Here is a 24,258-nt window from a genome sequence, read left to right as displayed (position 1 = left end):
AAATACCGCGAATCAGTGAAAAATACCGCAAATCTGCGAATTCCTCCTGAAAAATGCTCCAAAGAAAAAATCCGCGAAGCAGCGAATCCGCGATGAACGAACCGCGAAGTAGCGAGGGATTACTGTACAATTAAAAAGGGCATCCAATGGTCTTGCATCATCGGGAGACACAGAGATGTACAACTATGTATCATCTGCATAACTATCACATATCACTTGTAAGTCGCTTTGGACAAAAGCGTCTGCTAAATACATTAACATAAACATAACTGTGGAATTGCACTCTGTGTCGTCCGATGACGCCACCAAGTGGAAGCACATACAGATTAAAAAGCATCGGGCCTAAAATCGAACCCTGGGGCATACCACAAGTAATCTCTCGGGTCTTGCAACAGAAGGTATCTAGACTTACCATAAAAGTCCTGTCTGTGAGATATGAAGTAAACCATTTATGGACAGCACCAGAGAGACCGATGTGTTTTAACCGGTTTAAAAGAATGTTGTTGTCCCTGCTGCTCCTCTGGTCTATTTGGACAACAGTCTAGGCTTTCACCACTATGTGAAGCTGTGTATTTTACACTAAAGGTGTTAGGCTTATCCATACTGACCTTGAGTACAAGGACAGCAACAGGAAACCTTCTGCAGCATTTGGCATGGCAAAATCCTGCTTTGTAATAGGTTGCAAAAGCTACATGCTGCTGCATTTATTCAGAAAGGTTATATACTTTATTTCTTCTTTTGGACAGCAAACATTTTTTTAAACAAATTTAACTTCCTGTACTTAGCTTCAGGCTAATGAGGGCCTTATAATGACCCTTTGGACATGAAATCACACCACAACACTCCTCTCTTCATGACTGATGCCATTAATGTCCATTAAAATTCCATGAAGCTAGTCCAGAACAAGCTAGTTTGTAGCCTTTTATCACATTTATATAGTTGCTTTCACAGTAAAATGGTAACGGTTTGCTGCGCTAAGGGACAATGACATAAACTCAACTTGTCTTTTTTATTAAATAACTTTGATGGAGACAGAAGACGGGAAGGACGGCCGCAGACAACCAAACAGACTAACGTCCACTATGGAAGACCCACATAATCAGCTGGGTAAAAAATTTCAAACTCTCCTCCTCCTCTCTTTGATGACATCACACTATGGACCACAGATATAAGTTGAACCGAGGGTCAGTAACATGATCACTTTCAAGCTGCTGCCAACTCGTAAGACGTTGACTTAACTATAAGCATCTGGATTGGTATTTTTCTTTCAGTGAAATTTTTAATTCTATACTTTTTCCCATTCCTTATATCAGTTTGTCAGTTACAAACCATCCGTCAATCCACCTATTTGTTTCTGCTCTACTGTTTATTTTCTCTACCATCCATTTAAAACAGAGGTGTGCTTGGCTGGTTGAGGTAATGCTAGCTGATCGAACAGTGTGTTTAAAGGCAGCAGAAGCCATTCCTCATTGTCCATTAATATAGTTCACACCTTACCAGAGCACTTAAAGAGGAGTTATCTGGTTAAAAAAAACACCAGCTTCCCATCTGTGCGTCGTTTAGTCCTCCAGGGTTCAGGATTGTTGTGTCCGTGTTTATAAGTGAGGTTATTAAAAAGTCGCATTAAACCTTTTTTTTAGTAACACCAACTGTGTGAATCCACTGATAACATATCAAAATACCGTGTCAGTAATATTTTGTTGTGCCTAAAATCTAGATAATGAAACAAATACTTGTAATTACTTTTACTACCTTTCAGAGAGACATCAGAGCAGCACCAGAGGGCTAACCGCCTGTACGTTTTAGGATTCTTTCAAACAATACTGGTTTAAATGACTGAGTAATTAACCAGCTTCAGCAGGACTCAACATGTTGAGGAGGTGATTAAAAATCATTTCATTCTAGTATGCTAGAGCAGAATGTTCTGGGAGACAGGAGTTGGTGACTCCACAAACGTTTGACGTTTGATTTTATTTAGATAAAAACATACAAAGATTACTCAAATCTGGCTCAACCAATCATTACAAAAGGGTATCGTATTTTTGACTTATTAAAAGAGACAACATAAAATTCCCTAGATCTGATGGGATGTTGTTGGGAAGGAGTTTTGTTATTCCACAAGATGAAATTTGGAAAGAAAAAAAATGTCTTGTAGTTTTTTTAGTGTGAAATTTTTATCCTTGTATCTTCTCTTGGGTATAACATTATTATAAACATGAACATAATTTTTAGAAGAGTCTTTCTGCATCATCAGCCTGAGCAGGAGGACAAGGGTTGCAGTGAAGCGCTGCAGAAGATCACTAAGAGGGTCACAAATACACTGAAGGCTGCCCTTTAGACAGCTCTTACCTACATTTAATAACATAACATCTATCTAGTTCTATGACCGCAACAAAAACACTTTTCTTTAGTGTCTCCTGACAAGAGGATAGTGTGAAAAGATCAAGTCTTTTGCATTAGTAAAGCTGATTTAAAGTCAGGCACATCCCTGGGAAGTCTGCTGTTATTGCAGAATTTAATTTAAATATATGGTTATGCTCCTGAATGACACCGGCATAATACATGCTCCAAAAATGGTCTCTAGTAGGAATGTATGCCTTGTAAGTTGTACTTGGAGGAAAAACATCCAGTGCACCTCTTTGAGGAACTAGAAGTGAGTCACATCAGAGTTGAGCTTCAGACAAACTCTCATTTCCTATATTTGGATATCTTACCTCTGATTGGCTACCAGCATTGCAGCTCTACCACTGACTCAGTTTGTTCTGCAACGTTGATGTTTTATCTCCACAAATAACACACGCCTGGAAGAGTTTTGCTGTGTGGTGGGGTTGCTAATTGTTTTTATTTTTATTTTTCTTCCCCGTGTCCTGTCTGGCTGTGAAGCAAACAGAATTAATGTCTGAATGCTGGTAACAAGCCTTACAGATTTACTATCAGGTTGAGCATCAAAGCATCTGCTTTTAAAGTAACGCCCGATACTTAAAACTTTATTGTTTTTTGAAGGCTTTGTAATTCCAACCAGACGCGGGGACAGAGGCGAAAGAGAAAGGAAGAGACAAACGGTGGATGTGTGTGTGTGTGTGGGGGGGGGGGGGGGGGACCAAAATAAACGATAAATGACGAAAAAGAGTCTGCTTCTAGATGAAGAAATATAAAATCAACATTGTTTAACTGAACAATCACACGATAATAAATCACAGTGCATTTAGTGCCAACCACAGACATGTGTCCATACTTATAAGAGCACCTGTGTGTGTACACACACTTGTATATGTAAGGTTTCTCTATAGGAGTGTCCAATAGAGAGTGTGAGGGGCCACAGATCTGACCCCCAAAGATGTGTAGGAGATGGAGGGAGCTCCAAGTCCCAGAGATGCAGGCGCTGCCCCAGAGCGCAGGGAATCCAAGGAGACTGTGACCATAAAAGCCCCTGCCCCCCTCGAGATGCGCAGAGGATTGCCGCGGGGGGCCACAACCAGCAGCCGGCAGAGTCCCGGGAGATATCAGTGGCAAGCCCACAGGCCCGCCCGCAGCTTCCTACCCCCTAACCGGCCGAGCCTGGGACCCAGCAACCCGAGACCCAGGGGTGACCAGCCCCACCCGTCTTAAACCAGGGAGCCGCAAACGTTCAGGCAGACCAAGGCACCACACTCCGCACCAAATGTGGCAGGAGGAGGACAGGCAAAGATGTGTAGCAGCACAAGAAGTCCCTGGACAGGGGAGGAGTCCAAGACCCCATCTGACATATACAGTCATACATAGACACAGTCACACACTCCCTCCCTCATGCTCACACATCAACATACAACCTAAGACTTACAAAAATGAATGCTAGACTCCCACTCACACTCCCCATACACACCCTATTCACTCTGGTCGTGGTACTGCTGCAAAAAGCGTACAACCATCACCGGTTCCCAGAGTAAGCCCCTTTCTGCTGGGGTGATGATGAGCAGGCTCCTCAGTTCAACGCCGAGCAAAGCGACCCACCACCCCAGACCCCAACATGACGGCCAGCTCCCCCTCCTAGCCTCCAGTCCCGGGAAGCCAAGCGACAACAGAGGTGACAACAGAGATGTGCTAAGACCCCTAATCTCCCTCCACCTGCTCCAATACAGTGTTGATGAGGTGTATTCCATGGCTGGGGTGGGCGGACAAGTGCGGGCATCGTCTGGCCTCCGCCAGCTGATGCCACAACACAACCCTACTTCCCCCCACATCCCTCGGTGTCTAAGTGCAGTTTAAAATTGGAAGTGGGCACCGGCACTCAGGATGAGGCTGAAAGATCCCCTTGCCAAATGTCGTTGAGTGTGCTCACTCCCAAGGCCCTAAGTGTGTGTTTGCATGGAATGTTGTTGGTGGAAGTGTTCAATGTGCAAATAAAATTGGGGGGCAGGCTGCCACAGGAATGCAAAAATGGGATCCATACCCCCACTCCCTGACTTGCCCACCCCCCAAGGTCCTATGTGCATGTTTGTGTGAGGATGGGGAGGAACTGCTGGTTGGCCAAGCCCTCGAGGGAGCCAGCTCCCCCACTGGCCCCAGTCGGCACCTGTTGCCAAAATGTCACCCAGAGCATGGAGACCCCAGCTCATCTCGCCAGGGCCCAAGGCAGCAGCATTGCAGAGCCCCACGGAGTCCAAGGGCACCAACTCAGCCCCACTCCAGCAGAATATCTACATCTCATCATTTGCACAACTTCCAGAATATGTAAGACATAAGACATCCAGGTAAGGTTGGGTCCTCCCCCTCCTGGACATCCCCCTCCCCATGATGGGACAAAATTGTTTTTGTTTCTTTTTTTAAACCAACTTTTATTTCATTTAAAAACATAGTAACTTTACAAAATAATAAAAAGAACAAATACAACTTACAATACTTAAATGAAAAGGAGAAAATCTTATATGTAATTAGCCCCATTCACACCATTAGCAAAAAATAAAAATATACTCACTAACAAAGATTACTAAGACAACTGCCAAGCAACTTTCCACTAATTAACTAAGAATCCTTGAATGGAGTTTCAACACATTAGTTAGAAATTATTGCTGATCAATACAGGGAAAACTAAATTAAAATAGAAAATACACCTAAGACTATTCCATATACGTAGTTTTTGACATTCTGTTTTAACATTATGATTGATTTGGCCTCTTTCATTACATATTCACAGATATATGGGCTGCATGGTGGCACAGTGGTTAGCACTGTTTTGCCTCGCAGCACGAAGGTCGCAGGTTCGAAACTCGGCTGCAGCCTTTCTGCGTGGAGTTGCGTGTTCTCCCCATGCATGCGTGGGTTTCCTCCGGGTACTCCGGTTTCCCCCACAGTTCACAACATGCCCTATAGGTTATAAATTGTAAGTCGCTTTGGATAAAAAGCGTCTGCCAAGTAAATAAACATAACATAAACATATTCCAGACTGTTCTATATCCTGACTCCATATACAGAAACAGCGCTCCAACTTTTTAGTCCCAACTCCAGGTTTTATTAATATCTTGTACCCTTTTGAATTGTAGCAACTTTGTCTTTTTAGAAATTTCATTTGAATATTTATTGGTAATGATTTTTTTGTGAGCTTTATACATCAATTTTAATATGTTAGTATGCCCCAAATCTGGAAACTTTAATACTCTCAACTCAGCAAATAATGGACCAGACGGTGCTCTATAACTACTCTGAGTAATGATTCTTATGGCTTCTTTGCAGTAACAAAAGTGATTGTGTATGAGTTTTATCTATAGTTCCCCAGAGTTCAATACAATAAGTCAATAAGTCACGTTACAATCAAAGAATTATTTACTTGACGTAATTCTTTTTTCTTAAAAAAATGTTTTATTTCATGCATAAACAAATTGCTCTTGCTATTTTAGTTTTTACACCATTAACATGTGGCTTCCATGTAATATCTTCAACGATAATGACCCCTAGAAACTTATTTTCCTTCACTCTTTCAATTTTAAAATCTTCTATAACTAATGACATGTCACTATTTGCTCCTCTTGTTCCAAATACCATAAACTGAGTTTCAGAGGAGCCAAGGTCCCCCTGAAGCCCCTGAGCCTGGGCCAGGCACTGCCGCTTGTTCACGCCTTTTACCCGGCAGCATACAAGTCTGGACCCAATCCCCAAGGCCCTGCCCAGATTCCCACACGGGACCAGCCGCCTCCACACCCCGAGCCCCCAGCCTCACTCACAACTGCCAGTAGTCCACCCCCCTGAGTCAACCCAAGCATCTCCAGAGCAGGGCAGCAGCCCCCCAGACACCCCCAGTGAACCCACCTCCAGGGAACATGTGGATACTCCAAACACAAACCTTACCGCCCCATCACCCACACCATCCCGCAGAACAATATCAACGACCCCCCCCATCATCGCTATGTGATGGAACCGATCAAAGGAGCCCAGACAGATTCATCTGAAGTGGAAGCAGAGGCTATATCAAGTGTAATATGATCTAACAAAAGATTTCTATACTGGTTAATGCAGAGATTTTCTCTATTTTTCCAATTTATGAGGATAGTATTCTTAGCAATGCATATGGCAGTCAGAACCACGTGAACCAAAGATGTTTCAATCGGGACATCGTCCAGGTTTCCCAGCAAACACAGAGAGGGGGTGGTTGGGATATGACATTTCAGACACTTAGACACTTCACACACTCTACCTCAAAATTCCTGGACAGGTGGACAGGACCACAATGCATGGGTGTAATTGTCAGGAGCGTTGTTTGTGCAGTGTGTACAGGTGTCAGACGACACAAACCCCATCTTGAACATCCGATGAACTGTATAGTGTACTCTGTGTAGAATTTTGTACTGAATTAATTGTAAATTGGAGTGTCTGATCATTTTAAAAGTTTTTAAACAAGTTTGGGACCAGAAGTTCTGGTCAAAGCTAACTGATAGACCCACCTCCCATTTTTCAATAGGGATTGCTATTGCATTGTCTATTATACAACAGTTAGTTCAGAACAAGTGATTTGATTGGTCAAGAGACTTTCCAAGAGTGCTGATATTGGTCTATAACAGCACTGGGACGGTTTACAAACAGTATCACTCCGCTGTGCACAGGCGTTCTAACCGTTATTGTAGAAAATGTTTGTGTTGCCTAGCAACAGCCTTGTCTGAGTCTCTGTTTTATGTTGGGACTATTTGTGTTGGCGGAGCCTGATAAATGATTAAATAAATGAAGAAATCATAATCTGTTGTTGCTTATTGTTGTTATAAAAATAAAATGAGCAGGTAGAACTGTTGTATAAAAGCAATATCACACTCGAGGTCGTGCGTTGTTGCTGAATATCAGCACTGGGGTGATTATCTACGGCACTCGGCCTGCGGCCTCGTGCCTACGACTGAATCGCACCAGTGCTGATATTCAACAACAATGCACTGCCTCTAGTGTGATATTGCTTAATTTTGGACAGTGTCTTATATATGTTTAGACAGTAGTTTGGGGTGTTTGAGATTACAGAAGTCTAATACCATTGATGGTGTTTGTAATTCTACTTTATTAAGCTAAAATTTTTGTTTAACTGCAGATTTAATTTGGTAATATTCTAAAAAGCCATTGTTATCTATCCCAAATTGGGAAAATATTATTTTATTTTAGAGTTTTTGTCTTAGTTAAGAGAGGTTTTGAGTTGCAATAAAGGCCCAGTACAATCTTTCAGCAAACAAACAAACATAGATCGACAAACACGAATTTACCATTTCCATTACCTCCATCGTCTGGGTCATCACCATAGTCTTCATCATCGCCAGACGACAACGAGTCTGAATTAAAACAAAAATGATAGGAAACATTTAGAGTTTCAGTAAATTTCTGACTAAACAGATTAAAATGTGCAACACTCATATTAAATGTTTTATTTTAGGCTCTGAGTGATGTGAGTCATTGGAATAAAGGTCACGTTGAACTGGAAGGTTGGAAAGTCAAAAGAATAATAATGCATAAACACAGCTGATTTACTCTCTCAGGTGCATGAAGGGGAAATGGATCACATATTTTATGATATATAAATCCAAGGATGATAAAATGTATTAAGCAATAATAGTGTTGTGTCACATCCATTTAAACACAAGTAAAATACATTCTAGTGAGTTTATTTTCTCTAATGGGTTTGTCAGTCAGGTTTAAATTAGCTGGATCTTGTCGTTTTGGGGTAATTTTGCTACCATTTTCACTTTGACCTTAAGGTTTTCCAGTTCAGCCACACAGGTCTGGATAATGAGAGCCAGCTGCTACCTGGAGAGCCTAGCTGAACTAAAACTACTCTTGAAAGTCTGGTCCAGCAGCTTTTTGTTTCCACACCTCGATTTATATAACTTCACTAACTTTTTGTTGTGGTAACACTCAGCAAAGAGCAGGTTATTTTCAAAAGATTAACAAAAAAGTTAGCTTAAGTTGCTTACCGATGTAAACAAGTTGCCAACTTTGCCAGAATTCCCTGCACTGGATTAATCAAATTAAAAGACAAACACGGTTTCACTTGAAACTTGAACTGATTAAAAAGAGGAAAAAAAATTCCGGATCTATGCCTCTTGTCACTGGCAGGGTCACCGGGTTCAGCTGCTACTGTCACACCAGGAAAGGAGGAGATAGATATCTCGTATCCACGATGCTCATCATACTAAATCAATAATATTGTCACGCACGTATTCCTACAATTGGAACAATATTAATAAATCACTACAGTGGACAGAAAATGTCCACTATACTGAAATATAAAATTGTAAATACTAAATGAATAATATAATGGCATAAAATACATTGATAAATGCCAGAACTTTTGATTCATAGTTGGTGTACATCCCCGCTTTATTCCATCAGAAGTTTATGATAAAAATACGAGTTGCTTTTACACCCTTGTTCGTTAGCGCAGCCGACCGCACAACAAGCTCCTAAAACTTTACTGTAAAACAGCAAATTAGCTGTTTTTGGAATAGCTAATTAGAGTTTCAATGCACACAAATAGATCAGATGACATCTGTCATGGCAGAAGGGGCATTCCCATGAGTAGCATGACATCATGTGCATCAAAATGAAAGTACAGTGCAATTTTTTTTCTTCCTCCCCTCTTCTGTTGTGTATCCTGGGTGTTTTGTTCTGTTATAAAACAAATAATAATGAAGCAGTGTCATCCTATAAATAATAATAACAACAACAACAACAACAACAATAATACATTTGTTGTAAATTTAGCTTCTCAATAAATACATTTGGGAAAAAAAGTGTTATTTTAATTAGCAGGTTAGCAAAGAGCTAAAAGGTTGGGTACTGCAGGCAGTCAGTGTTGTTTATGTTTCCAATTTAAGAGTGTTTAGACCTATCTATGCACTCCTTTTTGAAAAAGAAACTTGAAACAAATGCAGCAACCTCATATTACTCTGCAATTAAACTTAGATTTGATTTACCTTATTACGTTTTATGCCTAAAGAAATAAAACCTCTTTGCACACAAGAATAAACATTAAACTAAACTTAAAGTGGAACAAGAAACATCAACGACAAAATGATTAAGTTAAGGTCTGCAGATCCTCTCAGACAACTAAATTACAGAAATCAAGAGGAAAATATATGCCCATCCGTTCATGTTCTACCCAAACGTGTGCGATTTCCTCTGTTCTGCCTATACCCAGCATACACTTGGTGGAGGGTGGGGCTTTACCTGGACAGGTCAACACCTATTCTCGGTGCTTTAATAACTTGGCATAAACAAGTATTATGGGAAGTTGCCACATGATCTTTGAACTGCAGGTGAGTTCCCTCTGAATCTGTTCGTGCTCTTCAGCTGCAAGCTTTTGTTAGGACAGAAAGAGAGAAGCTCTCACCTGTTATCCTGATGGTGAAGTTACTGAGGAGCATATTGGTGTGGGCCAGCCAGCATGTGTACATTCCAGAGTCTTCGTATGACACATTGATGATGCGTAAAATGCGCTGTCCCACGAGCGTCCGGTTGCTTGGCACCACTCCAACACCATCTTTGAACCAGACGATAGGCTCAGATGGGCCCTCCAGCTCACAGGACATTTCCAGAGTATCTCCCATTCCAAGAACATAGTCCTCCAAAAACGCTGCTTCGCTGGACACGGATTCTACAAACAGAAAGGATTTCAGAAAAATTAACTGGATTTCAAAAAAATGCTACCTCTGGTTTAATTTTTATCTAGGTGAAAACATACACTTAGCACTAATACTGACTCCAAATGCCTTAACATGCCCAGTTTAAAACATTCCAATGAGGACAAATCATTTTACACATGCACAGCTGAGGCTATCTAGGTACCTGTTCCTAAACACACACACGCACGCACGCACACAGACACACACACACACACGCACACAATTTCATGAATCACTAAATAAATGTGTCAAGTCTGATTTATGATGACAGACATGCCCACTGTTACAGACAGAAGGAATAAAGCTGTTACTGAAGAGCAAACATGCACACAGAGTTCTCAAACAGGCTTAAAATCAGATCAGGAAACTGGAGCTGAGGGGTAAGGTTAAAGTCAAACACGGTATGGCTCTCAATACTGAAGCAGAACACACAATAGGTGCTCTAAATGAGAGCAGCATTTTGTTTTTGGAGTTGTGGTCAAACACACCTACACACTGGCAACCGTTCAATTTATGTTCCTGAGCCAGACAATTAAAAAAATCTAAATCTGATATTTACATCATGTTTCTTTTATAAAACTGAAGGCGTTAAGTTAATAATAATGAATATATACCATGGCATCTGGCTCTGTTAATTAAATCAGCCCTACTTTTAATCAGAAGAACAATACTTAAATATGCAGTGCGGCTCACCAGGTAGCTACAATAGATACAGTACAATATTCTCCAGAGACTCACAGCTCATGGACCTGATGGTGGTGGACTTCCATTTACCCAGGTTACATTCACACTGCAGGTAAAAGTGATCTAAATCAGATTTTTTTTGACAGTCTGAATAGCACAGATCCAGTGGCGGCTCCAGAAATGTTTTTCTGCAGGTGCTATGAAGGGAGTGGTCAAGCGTACCTATTGTTCTCTAAAACACCTTCAACACTAGCAGATTAGTGATGGGAATTCTGGATTTTTTTTTAGAGAGCCGGTTCTTTTGGCTCAGCTCACCAAAAAGAGCCGGCTCTTTCGGCTCCCAAGTGGCTCCTCAGATTTTCTGTTGCGTAGAGTACATTTATAACCAAAATAATGCTAAACTGTATGTAAAATGATTTACTAATTTAAATAAATGCAAGATATCAAATATTTATCATTTCTATGGATTTAATAACTGAATACTTTAAGAAATCTCCACTTTCCGACTGCTGGCGCTCATTTCCTCACCATCCTCGTCACACTCTTCTCCCTCTCACTCACCTTTTTCCTCCTCCTCATTCCCTCTCGTCTCCCTCCTCCCGCATGTGCTCTGCTGTGTGTCTGAGTCTGATCCTCCCTCTTCCCCGCCCCTACTGCTCTGTGTGTGGACAGTCTGGACACGCAGTTACACATGTTGACCAATCACCTGTAGCTTTCACCAAAGGGGGGGGGGGGACGGCTCCCAATGATGAGCCGGCTCCCGTCGTTCACTTCAAAGAGCCGGCTCTTAAGCCTGGTTCATGCTTCTCCGTCAGCTCCGCAAGGGACAGACACGCACGAATTGACGGAAGCGTTTTGCACTTTTACTTCTCCGTCTCCTGGGGAGTGTTGCAAAGCAATTTCCCGGCAGGACAACAGAGGGCGTAGCGCTGTTCTGTGGTATCCTGTCATGTATCGGTCCAAGATAAAAAAAGAAAAAGGAAAAAGAATCGGTCCAAGATCGTGTGTTTATATTGTGTTTTTTGTGTATATAAGAGACTTTTAACGCTGACATATTTGTCTCTCATTCTCCCACCTCTCCATGCGCTCCCCACCTCTAAACCCACGTTTCCTGTCATTTTCGTCCACAAATAAAACGCTTGCTGCGCATCTTTTCACTCCTCCAGTCACGGGACGATGAAACGTTCATATTTTTAGAGTTTTTTTCGCGAGGTATTCTTCAAGCTTCTCCGTGTCTGCCGCTAGTTATCCTCGGCTCTCTTTGCAATGGCGGCGCTGTAAACAACAGCGGCGTCCTGACCAATCACAAGCTTGCGTAATCTGTCTCGTTCGACGGATGTTTAAAAAAGTGGGCTCGACTCCGTACGTACTTGCGTGTCTGCCGGAGCCCTACGCAAAGACGGATAATGGCGTTGCGTGTCTCCGCACTGACGCAGACGGAGAAGCATAAATCAGGCTTTAGAGCCGGTTTGTTCGCGACCGACACATCACTATAGCAGATACACGTGCGTGCACAAAATCTCAACACCACCTGAAACAATCATTAATATATATTAATATATATTGTTCATAAACATGAACAATCGCTGACTTTTCCATGAAATCATAAACACATAGAGCCACACAGAAAACCATCTGTTGCAAGGTTAGCTAACGTTAGTGTTAGCATTTCAAGCGGCAAAACCCTCGACTGCTGCGGCGGTTGAGGGTTGACTCTCTTCATCTAGATCCGTAGGTTTTTGTGGGTCTGAGATCACTTCCAAAGATTCATTCATTTCTGACAGAATCCGTGGAAATGTGGGCAACAAAAACCGATCCATTTTACCGCTAGTTCTACCTTTCACTCGTTCACAGGTGGAAAATGAGGTCAAAGGTTAACATCAATTTCCTGTTTAAAAGTTTTTACTATCTATATGATAATTTACTGATTTTTTTTTGTATGTTAAATATTATCACATCCACACATTAAATTAAAATTAAATTGTAAAAAAAAAATCTAATATTTATTTGGGGGTGCTATGGGGGTCGTCGTCGTCATCGTCTTCCTCCGCTTATCTGGGTCCGGGTCGCGGGGGCAGCATCCCAACTAGGGAGCTCCAGACCGTCCTCTCCCCAGCCACCTCCACCAGCTCCTCCAGCAGGACCCCAAGGTGTTCCCGGACCAGATTGGAGATGTAATCTCTCCAACGTGTCCTGGGTCGACCCGGGGGCCTTCTGCCGGCAGGACATGCCCGAAACACCTCCCCAGGGAGGCGTCCAGGAGGCAAACTGACCAGATGCCCAAACCACCTCAACTGACTCCTTTCGATCTGTAGGAGCAGGGGATCTACTCCGAGTCCCTCCCGAATGTCCGAGCTCCTCACCCTATCTCTAAGGCTGAGCCCGGCCACCCTACGGAGGAAACTCATTTCGGCCGCTTGTATCCGCGATATCGTTCTTTCGGACATTACTCAAAGCTCATGACCATAGGTGAGGATTGGGACGTAGATCGACCGGTAAATCGAGAGCCTGGCTTTCTGGCTCAGTTCCCTCTTCACCACGACAGATCGGCTCAGCGTCCGCATCACTGCAGACACCTAACCAATCCGCCTGTCGATCTCCCGATCCCTCCTACCCTCACTCGTGAACAAGACCCCGAGATACTTAAACTCCTCCACTTGAGGTAGGACCTCTCCCCCGACCCGGAGTTGGCAAGCCGTTGTTTTCCGGTCGAGAACCATGGTCTCAGATTTGGAGGTGCTGATCCTCATCCCAGCTGCTTCACACTTGGCCGCGAACCTACCTATGGGGGTGCAATGACTAATCCAGGGGTAGCTATAGCGCCCGCCCCTGGCGCCGCCACTGCACATATCCAATGTAAAACCTGACCTAGGTCACGTTTACGCTACTGACAAATGTCATAGATCAAATGTAAACAATGGACAAAACAAGCTTCCCTTCATCGCCTGGTTTGTCAGTTCTGAATCAAAACTTTGAAAATTGACACAATAATATGTAACATCTATACTTCCATCTGTAGACCAAAGCCACATGATCTTCTGTGCAGATGGGTCGCTTTGGGGCGGCAGAGTGTTACCACTGGAAACTGATGGCACCTAATTTTAAATGATAAGAACAACCACTCTAGTTAAATCTAATTTTTAGGGATGTTTGATGTGGGCTTTTTTACCAATATCCAATGTATCGGTAATGTCTGACTCTTAATTTCCGATACCAATATAAACCAATATTGATATATTCTGTGTCTCCCTTATAAAAAAGGAAAATTAAAACATTTTAGGCTAAAATTTTAAACATTTTTGGTGCAAATTGGCAACTACTTCAATTTAAGTTAGTAATAAGAAGAGTGGCATTTATTTTGTCCCCAACGGCAGCTGAATCACATTCTCCCTAAGCGTGAGGCTAAGATGTGCGTATAAGTTAGTAATTTATTCTCTTGTTCTGTATATTTGAGCTATGCTGATAAAGCATTTATAGAGATCTTCAGATAAGAAAAACAAGCCTAGGGTGAAGATTCGTGTGTTTGTTTTAGTGGTTTGTTAGCATGCTAGCTACACAGAGCTATGTGCTGTGAGGACAGGATAGTTCACTAACACAGGATAATTTTTATTTCACAAGCTCTGCCAAATAAACAAAAATATCTCAAGAACATTGCCTCAGAGCTGTCATATTTTGACATTTGTAGAGAGAGGAGAAGTAGCTGAAGAGTTTGATGTTTAATGTGTGCACGATATGTAAAGGTTGGATCATTAAGATAAGACTTTATTGATCCCACATTTTAATGCCAATATTGGCTGATTTTAATGTTAGACCAATAATATTGGAATTTTAACAACAAATAAATCTAAACTGAGAACTGAAACACCCACAACAGGAAAAACAACAGCTGCATCTGTAACCTGTAGCATGAAGGTGTTTCCTAAAGGTTGACTCATCAAAATAAAAAATAAAAATCTAATTTAGTCCAAACCGTGAAACAAGACACTGTAAAGTAAGTGTGTGCTACTTTGTTTTAACTTATAAGAGAAAAGTTGGTTCTACTGGAATTTAAAGTCTGTGTTTGGACGTGTATAATTCCAGAAGCTAAATAAAAACAAGTCACTAAAAACAAAGTTAGATCCAACAAGCTTTACAGAGCCCATTTCTGGTGACAGTCCAGTGGAATGAGGTAAGAAGTGTTAGAGACAGATCCACATTGAGTGAGACACAGAGACAGATGCATGGAGCAAATCCTGACCGGTCTTGAAGCTTTTTCTCTAACTACAAACAAAAATTTGAAAAAATAAAAAATGGAGCAGCTGTTTGCCCAGCTGTCCAAATCTGCGTTAGTACTGAGTGGCTCCCAGCTGGAGACTTGTTTAAACAAATGATGTATAAAAGTGTCATCCTCTTCTTTAGGTGCGCAAATATAGCCAAACTGCAGAAATAGTGTGTGAGGTCAAACTGTGATGGAGAGCTATGTGCAGAAGGTTTGAATTCACTTGAAAAATATTGTTTGTACTGTATAAGTCATGGAGAACTGCCCAGTCTTCGTGATGTTTTGCCGTTGTTGCATGTGGTAGCTATCGAAACAAGAGTCTGAAAGGAGAGCTGTAGCTCTCTAGCCAAAACATTGGGCAGCTAGAAGCAACATTTGATATGTACTTTGAGGGTGTGTGCTCCTGCTGATGTAGGTACAGATATTTTTCCTAGACTGAATAATTTAAAAAAAGATTGCATGCATGTGTTTATGTGGTTCAGACTACTGAGTCACTCCATAAATCCAGAGACCTGTGCCCTTGTGGACCTCCCGCCTTTTCAAGAGAAGCATCATAACAAATTCAACTTATTCTTAGCCACCATGAACCTTCACGTGAAATTTGTGACCAACATCCGGTCCGTTATTTGTTTACATGAAGACCATAGATGGATGATGTGATCTGTATGCGCTAATCCACTTTTTTTGGTGTTTACAGAGACGTAAACTGTGTGGGAACACCAGCTGTCACAGCTCAAACGGGACACCGTTACAATCCCAGAGTTGGTGGAGGATGATATGAAAACCTGGCCATAGCTAACATACAGTAGCATTTTAGCTACTTTTTGAACTCTGTTAATCATTTTTAAAATCCATGTTCAAATAAACGGCTAGAAACCAAATTTCACAATGCAAGCCAAAGCCTATGCGCTATTTTCCATTTCGCATCATCGTTTCTCCATGAGCCGGCCCAGGAATAAGGTGGGTTACGTCTTTGTGATGCTGTAGTGTGTTGTCATCTCCTTGTGCTCCTGAAGAGGTTTATTTATGCTCTACAAACCTTTCCAGGAGCCAGCAGGCGGGCTGTGACCCTGGGGATGAAAAGGGCTCTTTTTGTTGGAAGTCTTTCCAAGCTCACCTCTCTCCCTCTCCAGTAAACACTCCCTGTTCCGATCCTGGGAGAGCAGGATCAGTAAAGATGAGACTCAAAAGCTGTCTCCTTGATGGAGCTAACTTTAATCACATTTACACAACTCTTATTAGCAGAGTTTACTAGATCAGAGGAGTTCAAGAATATTCATGTATTTGAGGTAAAAACATCTCAGTGCTCTTATATCGTGTGTGATGATCAGAAACATTGTGTGTGACAAACATGCAAAATAATAAGAAATCAGGAAGGGGGCAAATGGTTTTTTACACCACTGTATGTACATATATGTAAATGCAGTAAGATCACAGTGTTGGTGTAAATGTTAATTCTAAGACAGTCTTTTATATTAGATTATAATACAAAGAAATTTTTGATCCACTTCAAAATTTACCTTGTCCAATAATGTCAATATTTAAAGTAATTGGAGCGGATTTGTAAAAAGAATCCTGTTTAGTTTTATATTTAGATGCAAGGACCCTGGTGTGGTACTGCAACAATTCAAACTAATGTAATTTCTGTGTTTTGAAGAGATGCAAAATATTTTTTTATTTTTATGGTGCAATAATAAAGATTATTTTTGTGGATTAATTATTTGCCCGGCTAGTTTATAATGCTGTCTAGATAGAACATCTACATAGGGAACAAATATTTAAAGAGCATGCACATGAAGAACACTTATTAAAGAATATTCTTAAAAAAACATTTACATAAGGAAAATAAAAAAGAACATTTACATAAGGAACATCTACTGCATGTATGTATTATCTACATAATTAAGATAAAATAAAAGAACATCTAGGCCACAACATCGATTTAAGGAACATCTACATAAAAAGCATCTACATAACTAACATGAACTTAAGGAAAATCTACATAAGGAACTATGATATCAGCAGCATATACTGTTCATGAGGAACATCCACGTAAGCAACATGAATGTAATAATTATCTATATGTTTGGTGTCAAACATGAACTTGAAATGGTTCTCCATGTCTTTATCTCCTCCCGTCTAGATTACTGTAACACACTCTTCACGTGTTTTAACAAAAAAGCCCTTGACCGCCTTCAGTTGGTCCAGAACTCTGCAGCGAGGCTCCTAACTGGAGTAAACAGAAGAGCTCATATCACTCCTATTCTAATGTCTCTGCACTGGTTACCCGTTAACTTTAGAGTTCATTTTAGAATCCTGACTAGAACTTTCAATGCTCTACATCAGGGGTGGGCAATCACAGTCCTCGAGGGCCGCTGTCCAGCAGGTTTTACTCGTTTCTCTGCTTAAACACGCCTGGTTTTAATCTACTAGTGATTAACAGGCTGCTGCAGAGCCTGATGAGCTGCTGAACAGGTGATTCATCCAGGAATCAGGTGTGTTGGGGCAGGTAAACAACTAAAACCTGCTGGATAGCGGCCCTCGAGGACCAGGATTGCCCACCGCTGCTCTACATGGTCAAGCTCCTCCCCATATTACTGAACTGTTAAAGCCTTATGCTCCAACCCGAGCCGTCAGGTCCACACACCAGAACCTTCTAGAAGTTCCAAAGACCAGATATACAAGTCGAGGTGATCGCTCCTTCCACCCCAACTTTGGAATGATCTTCCTTTATCCTTACACAACAATAACAGTCTGGACACTTTTATGTTCTTATTTTTAACTCAAACTTGTATTCATCTTTCATTTGTTTTGTGGTATTTTATAATTTTATGACTTTGTTTTTATCATTATGATTTTATGACGTTATTACTTGTTTTGATATATGTGAAGCCTTTTGTGATTTTCTGTCTGTGATGAGTGCTATATAAAAATAATTTACTTACTCTATAACGATCATCTACATAAAGAATGTTTAAATAAGGAACCACTAGGACTAGGCTAGGTAATAACATTTTCATAAGCAACATCGACATAAGGAACATCAATACATGGAACACCTACAGTACAAATATATGTATGTAATATGTACTTTGTAAGTGATATAAATGTAGGGAACATTTAAACAGGGAACACCTTCTTAAAATCTACATAAGTAACATACACATAGGAAACATCTGAATAATTTGGAGAAAAAAATTAGCTTAGAGCATTTTTCCATGCTTTGCAGCACTTTACCTGTCTGGTGAACCAATTGGTAGAACATATCTAAAGTCCCTATCTCACAGAAGCATTAAATGATCTTAAGAAAAATTGGTAAAACAAAAAAATTAAAAAGATTATGGAGTTGTTTGAAGAAGGGTCAAAACATTATTACACTCCATTAATACCTTGATATTACTACAATTATTATATTAATACTATTATTAACACAAAACTAAAGTCCTTATTGGCCCAAATCAAAAAAATGCAAAAGTGGACATTTTTTATTGCTTTTGTTTTTGGTCAGGAAGTTAACCCTCTCAGGCTCAAAATAAGTTTTGATAAAAGGACAGAACAACTAAGTCCTTCAGGGGAACTTCTGAGTTAAAAAATGCTCATGAAGCACGTATGTGGAGTAACCAGGTAGGCAGGTTTTAACTGTTGCAGCTCTGCAACGCCTGCCTCCAGAGGGTTAACAATGTTCTAACATAGTATAGCTATTAATATATTGTGGAGAAGACCATGGTCTTGAGTCGGAAAAGGGTAGAATGCCTTCTCCAGCTCAGGGAAAAAGTCTTGCCCGTAGTAGAGGAGTGTATCTCGGGGTCTTGTTCACAAGTGAGGGAATGATGGAGCATTCGATTGATGGGTGGATTGGTACTGCGTCTGCAGAAGAGAGAGCTGGGCTGGAAGCCAAAGCTCTTGATTTACCGGTTGATCTACGTTCCAACCCTGACCTATGGTCACAAGCGTTGGGTAGTGACCAAAAGAACGAAATTGCCGATACAAGCGGCCAAAATTAGTTTTCTCCGCAAGGTGGCTGGGCTCTCCCTTAGAGATAGGGTGAGAAGCTTGATCATTAGAGAGGGACTCGGAGTAGACCTTCTGCTCCTCCATATCGAGAGGAGCCAGTTGAGGTGGCTCAGGCATCTAATCAGGATGCCTCCTGGACGCCTGCTTGGTGAAGCACATCCAACCGAGAGAAGACCTACAGGAAGACCCAGGGAACGCTGGAGGGACTATGTCTCTAACCTGGCCTGCCAGACTCGTCCTCTGTTTAATTCTGCACAGAGAATGAGTCTGGTAACTCACAGGCAGAGAGGCACTTGAGGGGGCGGGACTAGCTAGCTCAAAACTGACCAATCAGAAAAAGGACAGAAATCCCGACTGTACCGCACGATGCTGTAGTTTTCTAGTTGTGGTAAAAAAAATAGCATCTGGCAACGACTCAAACGTCTTTTATTTTTTTTAGAAGAAATGCTTTTAGCGCTTCTACTGGCGGTTTTAAAGAGATTTGAATCACTTAGAACAGAGGAAAGAGCCACAGCAAACTCTGCTTCAGTCGCCATGTTTATGACTAACTCTGAGTTATGGTGTGTGATGTACGAAACACAGCGCTGATTGGCTCGGTTAGAATTCTCACAGGGTGGGGTTTTTTGAATAGGAGAGTTACCAGACTCTTTCTCTGTGCAGAATTAAACAGAGAAGGAGTCTCCGAGGCCAGGCTACTATGTCTCTCAGCTGGCCAGGAAACGTCTTGGGATTTCACTGGAAGAGTTGGCCCAAGTAGTTGGGGAGAGGGAAGTCTGGGCCTCGCTGCTTAGGCTGCTGCCCCCGCGACCCAACCCGATAGACGGCTGAAAATGGATGGATGGATATTTTGGAGAAACAAAAATGAAGAAAAACAAATTACAAAGTGGTTCTCTCGCATTTTTAAAAAACCATTGCCAATAACAACGCTCGGACCAATAGCAATTATTGGACCATCGGGGTGGACGGCCTCACCGAACCGCCAGACTTCCCTGGTTCCTCCTTAACACACACACACATTTTGCAACAGAACACCACTGAGTGAGAGGTTTGCTGCTCAATTTTGTCAGAGAAGGACATCACTTCAACTTAAGGACAAACTACCAGAGTCCCAAAATGAAAAACACCACTTGAAGTCAGTGTAAGTCAAAAGACATTTGGACCTAGAAAACTGCGACTGGTGTTTAGCGCTCTCTTGTTTCCTCTGGCAATGCGGGTTTGTGTTTCTCAGGGAAGGTACCTGAGGGAAGGGGTGAGTGTTCAGTGACCATGTTTGCGTTCAAAGCCTAGCTTGTCCTGTAGATTCACGATAACAGCTTTAAGTAATGTAAGGGTAAGGAACATGTATCTACATGAGGAACATTTAACATACATAAACATCTATATAAGCAACAGCAACAAAAGGAACATGGGCGTAAGCACTTGGAAAGATGAATTCCAACGTTTTGGTAACACTTTTACTTCACATCAGGTCTGAGCAGCTTTTAAAAGTGATCAATTCCAGATGGTTTAAGAGACATTTAATTTAATCAAGCTCTCATTGTTTCATTCCCCTCTTCCTTACAACACTTTTAGCTAACAATACAAGAGGGCTGTGTTTCTAACATGTGCTGGTTCCAAACAAGCAGAACACAATTAGGCCTGTTTCAGTTCATTAGTGGTTTGCGTTGACTAGAGCTTTTGTCTTGAACAGAGCAAATGTTTGTGCTGGAAACCCATCTTCTGAAACTTTTTGGTAGCTTGTGAAAAAACACTTTTTAAAACACTTTCACTTTTACATGCAATAAGAAAAAAAGAAATGCTTTTATTTTTGTCTTTGCCTTTTTTTCATTCATATTCTTTTGAACTAACTTTATGGTGTATTATTCAATGTAATAATAATGATATTCATGAAAAAATAATGATAAAATGAATATTATAATAATAAAGTCTTTAAATCAAATATTTCTTCATTAAAAATCCCAATTTTAGAAGTTTTATAGTTGAATACACAGTTTGTGCTTACACCTTTTATATATTCTTTTAGCTGGAAAATAACATTTTTTAGATTTTTAATTCTAACATTAATTTTCTTTTTTGATAGCTCTTCAAGAGTAATTACTTCAAACTAGCATTAGCTGTAAACACTAATGGGCTCGACACACGGGAGGCGACAAAGGACCGCGATCAGCGAAATTTGTCGCCGTCGCTTTTATTGCCTGACACACGGGAGGCGACCCGCGGCCAGCGGCAAAGCCGTCTACGCGTTCTGTTGTGTTGCTTGGCTGTCAGGTTGGAGGGAATTAAGGTTATTTAAGCGGTTCAGAGTTAATAAAGTGGTAGATATGATGTTTCACAAGGTGCTGCTAGAGTTATGTGAAATCTTACTTCTGATTTTACTATAAAACAATAATAATAATCAACTTCTCCTCCATGTTTGCTCGGAGGTGTACGGAGCATCCTGTCCTCTCATTGGTCAGTGAATGAAACTTCCGTTGATTGGTCCTCGTCCGAGCGACAGCGATGAAAAGTTGAAAATATTTCAGCTTTCTGGGATCGCGTCGCTGGGTCGCCTGTGCACGACACGTGCACGAGCCCAAAATTTCACACGCACGTTTTTCGCGTTTCGCTTGGTAGGAGGGAGACCCGCGATTATCGCTTTGTCGCGCATGTCTCATTGAAAATGAATGGAGGAGAGGCGATGTCGCCTCCCGTGTGTCAAGCCCATACTTGAAATCTGTCTTTGTCTTTAGCTTTCATCCTTAAAAATTCAAAAAGTAGTTTTATTGTCATTTAAAACACAAAGAGTCATGATTCATGTTTGAGGAACAACATCAGGCTGTAGAAATGTAACAGGCTTTGAAAGCATCCATCTAAAGAAATAAAGCCTCAAAGACCGACATGCTGCTCCAGACTGTCTTGTCCTGGGCTGCGGACCATCTGCTCGCTGAGTTCTTTATTTCTTCTTTCTCTGATTGAAAAACAGGACTGGCTGCCAACTACTTGGCACGCCCAACACCCGTCAGACTCACCAACACTTCTAAGTCTGGAGTCTCCACCACCACCACCCACCAACAACATCAACCATCACTTCCCCCTCTATGAACAGCACTTCTTTATTCTTTTAACACACAACTAAACCAACTGTAAATCCTGTTCATCGTGGAAAAACTCCCCCTTTTTTCACTCCATTTGCTGTGCTCCTCTATTCAAATGTGCGGTGAAACCCACTAATCTTTGTTTAATATAGTTTGGCCGGATGTAAATACCTTAGGACAATGCCCCCTAATCTGGCTCAGTCTTACAACCTCACACCGATGCTGAGAAGCCTGCCAGGAGGAGATGGGATCAGAAGAGAGATGGCACTGGAGAGATCAAGGAGATGGGGAAAAAAGAGGAGGGAGGTTTTTCTCCATCAAGCTGAGCTGTGCTTCATCAAAAGGCCTTCTAAAATCAAGTTAAAGATGACACCGCATTTAAACATCCTGCCCTAGCTTGTGCCATCACCTCCTCCTTACCTTTTCTCCTGACTGGCCTTCTGCTTGGCTGCTAAAGAGCATCAGAAGTCCATCCAGACTACCTTGGTAGCTCCTTTCATGTTCTCACTGTCACGCCCATCTCTCAACATCTCTCCTGCCTCAAAACGGGGTCTGGGCTTGGCCCACAGTAATTGTTATTCTAAAGACAAACTGGCCTAGTTTCAATTCAGCAGATGAGCATAAGAAGCTCAGCCCACAAATGATGTCTGCATGGAGCATGTGGGGCCACTACGCAACACAGAAGAACCCGTTTGATAACGGGGCAGCATTAGTAACTTTTCACATTATACCTAATATAAAAAGATTCTTTTGAAATATGTACCTGCTGACACACAACAAAGTGTTTGCACTATAGCATTTGACTCAATAAAAAAAGAAGGGAACTATTGGGGCTACTGTTGATCTTAAAAATAAAAGTGAGTCTATTATCAGCATCCAGAACAGGATCTGGGTCACTTAAGTCATGTTTGATGGATTCAGTCCAGTTTTTTTAATGAAGCTCACAAGTGTGCTTTTTATGGTAAAGGTTAGTGAGAAGTTGTGCTTAAAATAAAATACAAATATTTTATTTTGTAGTAATTTGAACTGCAGAATGGATATGCGGTCCGGAGGTTGTACAGCTTTTGCAATGACCAAAAATCATTGAGTCAATCTGAGCGGTGCGGATCTGGATGAAGAACTCCAGAAAGTTTCCACATGGAGTCTCTTTGTTCGGGAACCTAGTTGCAGATTTTCATAAAGGTAAAGAAACTACACGAGCCTGACGGGAAGTGAAACGAGGTTCTGTGAGGCGGTATTTCGTCGTCGTCGTCGCCTTCCTCCGCTTATCCGGGTCCGGGTCGCAGGGGCAGCATCCCAAATAGGGAGCTCCAGACCATCCTCTCCCCGGCCACCTCCACCAGCTCCTCCGGCAGGACCCCAAGGAGCTCCCGGGCCAGATCGGAGATGTAACCTCTCCGTGTCCTGGGTCGACCCGGGGGCCTCCTGCCAGAAGGACATGCCCGAAACACCTCCCCAGGGAGGCATCCAGGAGGCATCCTGACCAGATTCCCAAACCACCTCAACTGACTCCTTTCGATCCGGAGGAGCAGCGGTTCTACTCCGAGTCCCTCCCGAATGTCAGAGCTCCTCACCCTATCTCTAAGGCTGAGCCCGGCCACCCTACGGAGGAAACTCATTTTGGCCGCTTGCATCCGCGATCTTGTTCTTTCGGTCATTACCCAAAGCTCATGACCATAGGTGAGGATTGGGACGTAGATCGACCGGTAAATCGAGAGCCTGGCTTTCTGGCTCAGCTCCCTCTTCACCACGACAGATCGGCTCAGCATCCGCATCACTGCAGACGCCGAACCAATCCGCCTGTCCATCTCCCGATCACTCCTACCCTCACTCGTGAACAAGACCCCGAGATACCTAAACTCCTCCACTTGAGGTAAGGACCTCTTTCCCGACCCGGAGTTGGCAAGCCACCCTTTCCGGTCGAGAACCATGGTCTCAGATTTGGAGGTGCTGATCCTCATCCCAGCCGCTTCACACTCAGCCGTGAACCTACCCAGCAAGAGCTGAAGGTTAGAGCTGGATGAAGCTAGGAGGACCACATCATCCGCAAAAAGCAGAGACGAGATTCTCCTGCCATCAAACTCAACACACTCCACACCACGGC

At 42.0% G+C, this 24,258-nt stretch overlaps 1 protein-coding gene across 7 annotated transcripts in view; it reads right to left on the bottom strand.

Moving 5' to 3' along the window:
- Nucleotides 1–24,258, bottom strand: part of fgfr3 (fibroblast growth factor receptor 3) — a 106,356-nt gene that overhangs the window by 65,930 nt on the left and 16,168 nt on the right. For 4 of the 7 annotated variants that reach the window (XM_015969072.3, XM_015969071.3, XM_015969075.3 and 1 more), the window contains exons 3-4: nucleotides 9,833–10,096; nucleotides 7,710–7,775 (exon numbers count right to left, since the gene is read on the bottom strand). In XM_015969072.3, coding sequence (XP_015824558.1) covers nucleotides 7,710–7,775; nucleotides 9,833–10,096 — 330 coding nt within the window. The remainder of the gene's footprint in view (nucleotides 1–7,709; nucleotides 7,776–9,832; nucleotides 10,097–24,258) is intronic. The other 3 variants (XM_070546821.1, XM_015969076.3, XM_070546822.1) reach the window with 1 other exon arrangement.

This window comes from Nothobranchius furzeri, chromosome 18 (genome assembly GCF_043380555.1).
Source record: "Nothobranchius furzeri strain GRZ-AD chromosome 18, NfurGRZ-RIMD1, whole genome shotgun sequence".
NCBI lineage: Eukaryota > Metazoa > Chordata > Actinopteri > Cyprinodontiformes > Nothobranchiidae > Nothobranchius > Nothobranchius furzeri.
This window is presented reverse-complemented; position numbering and strand designations above follow the sequence as displayed.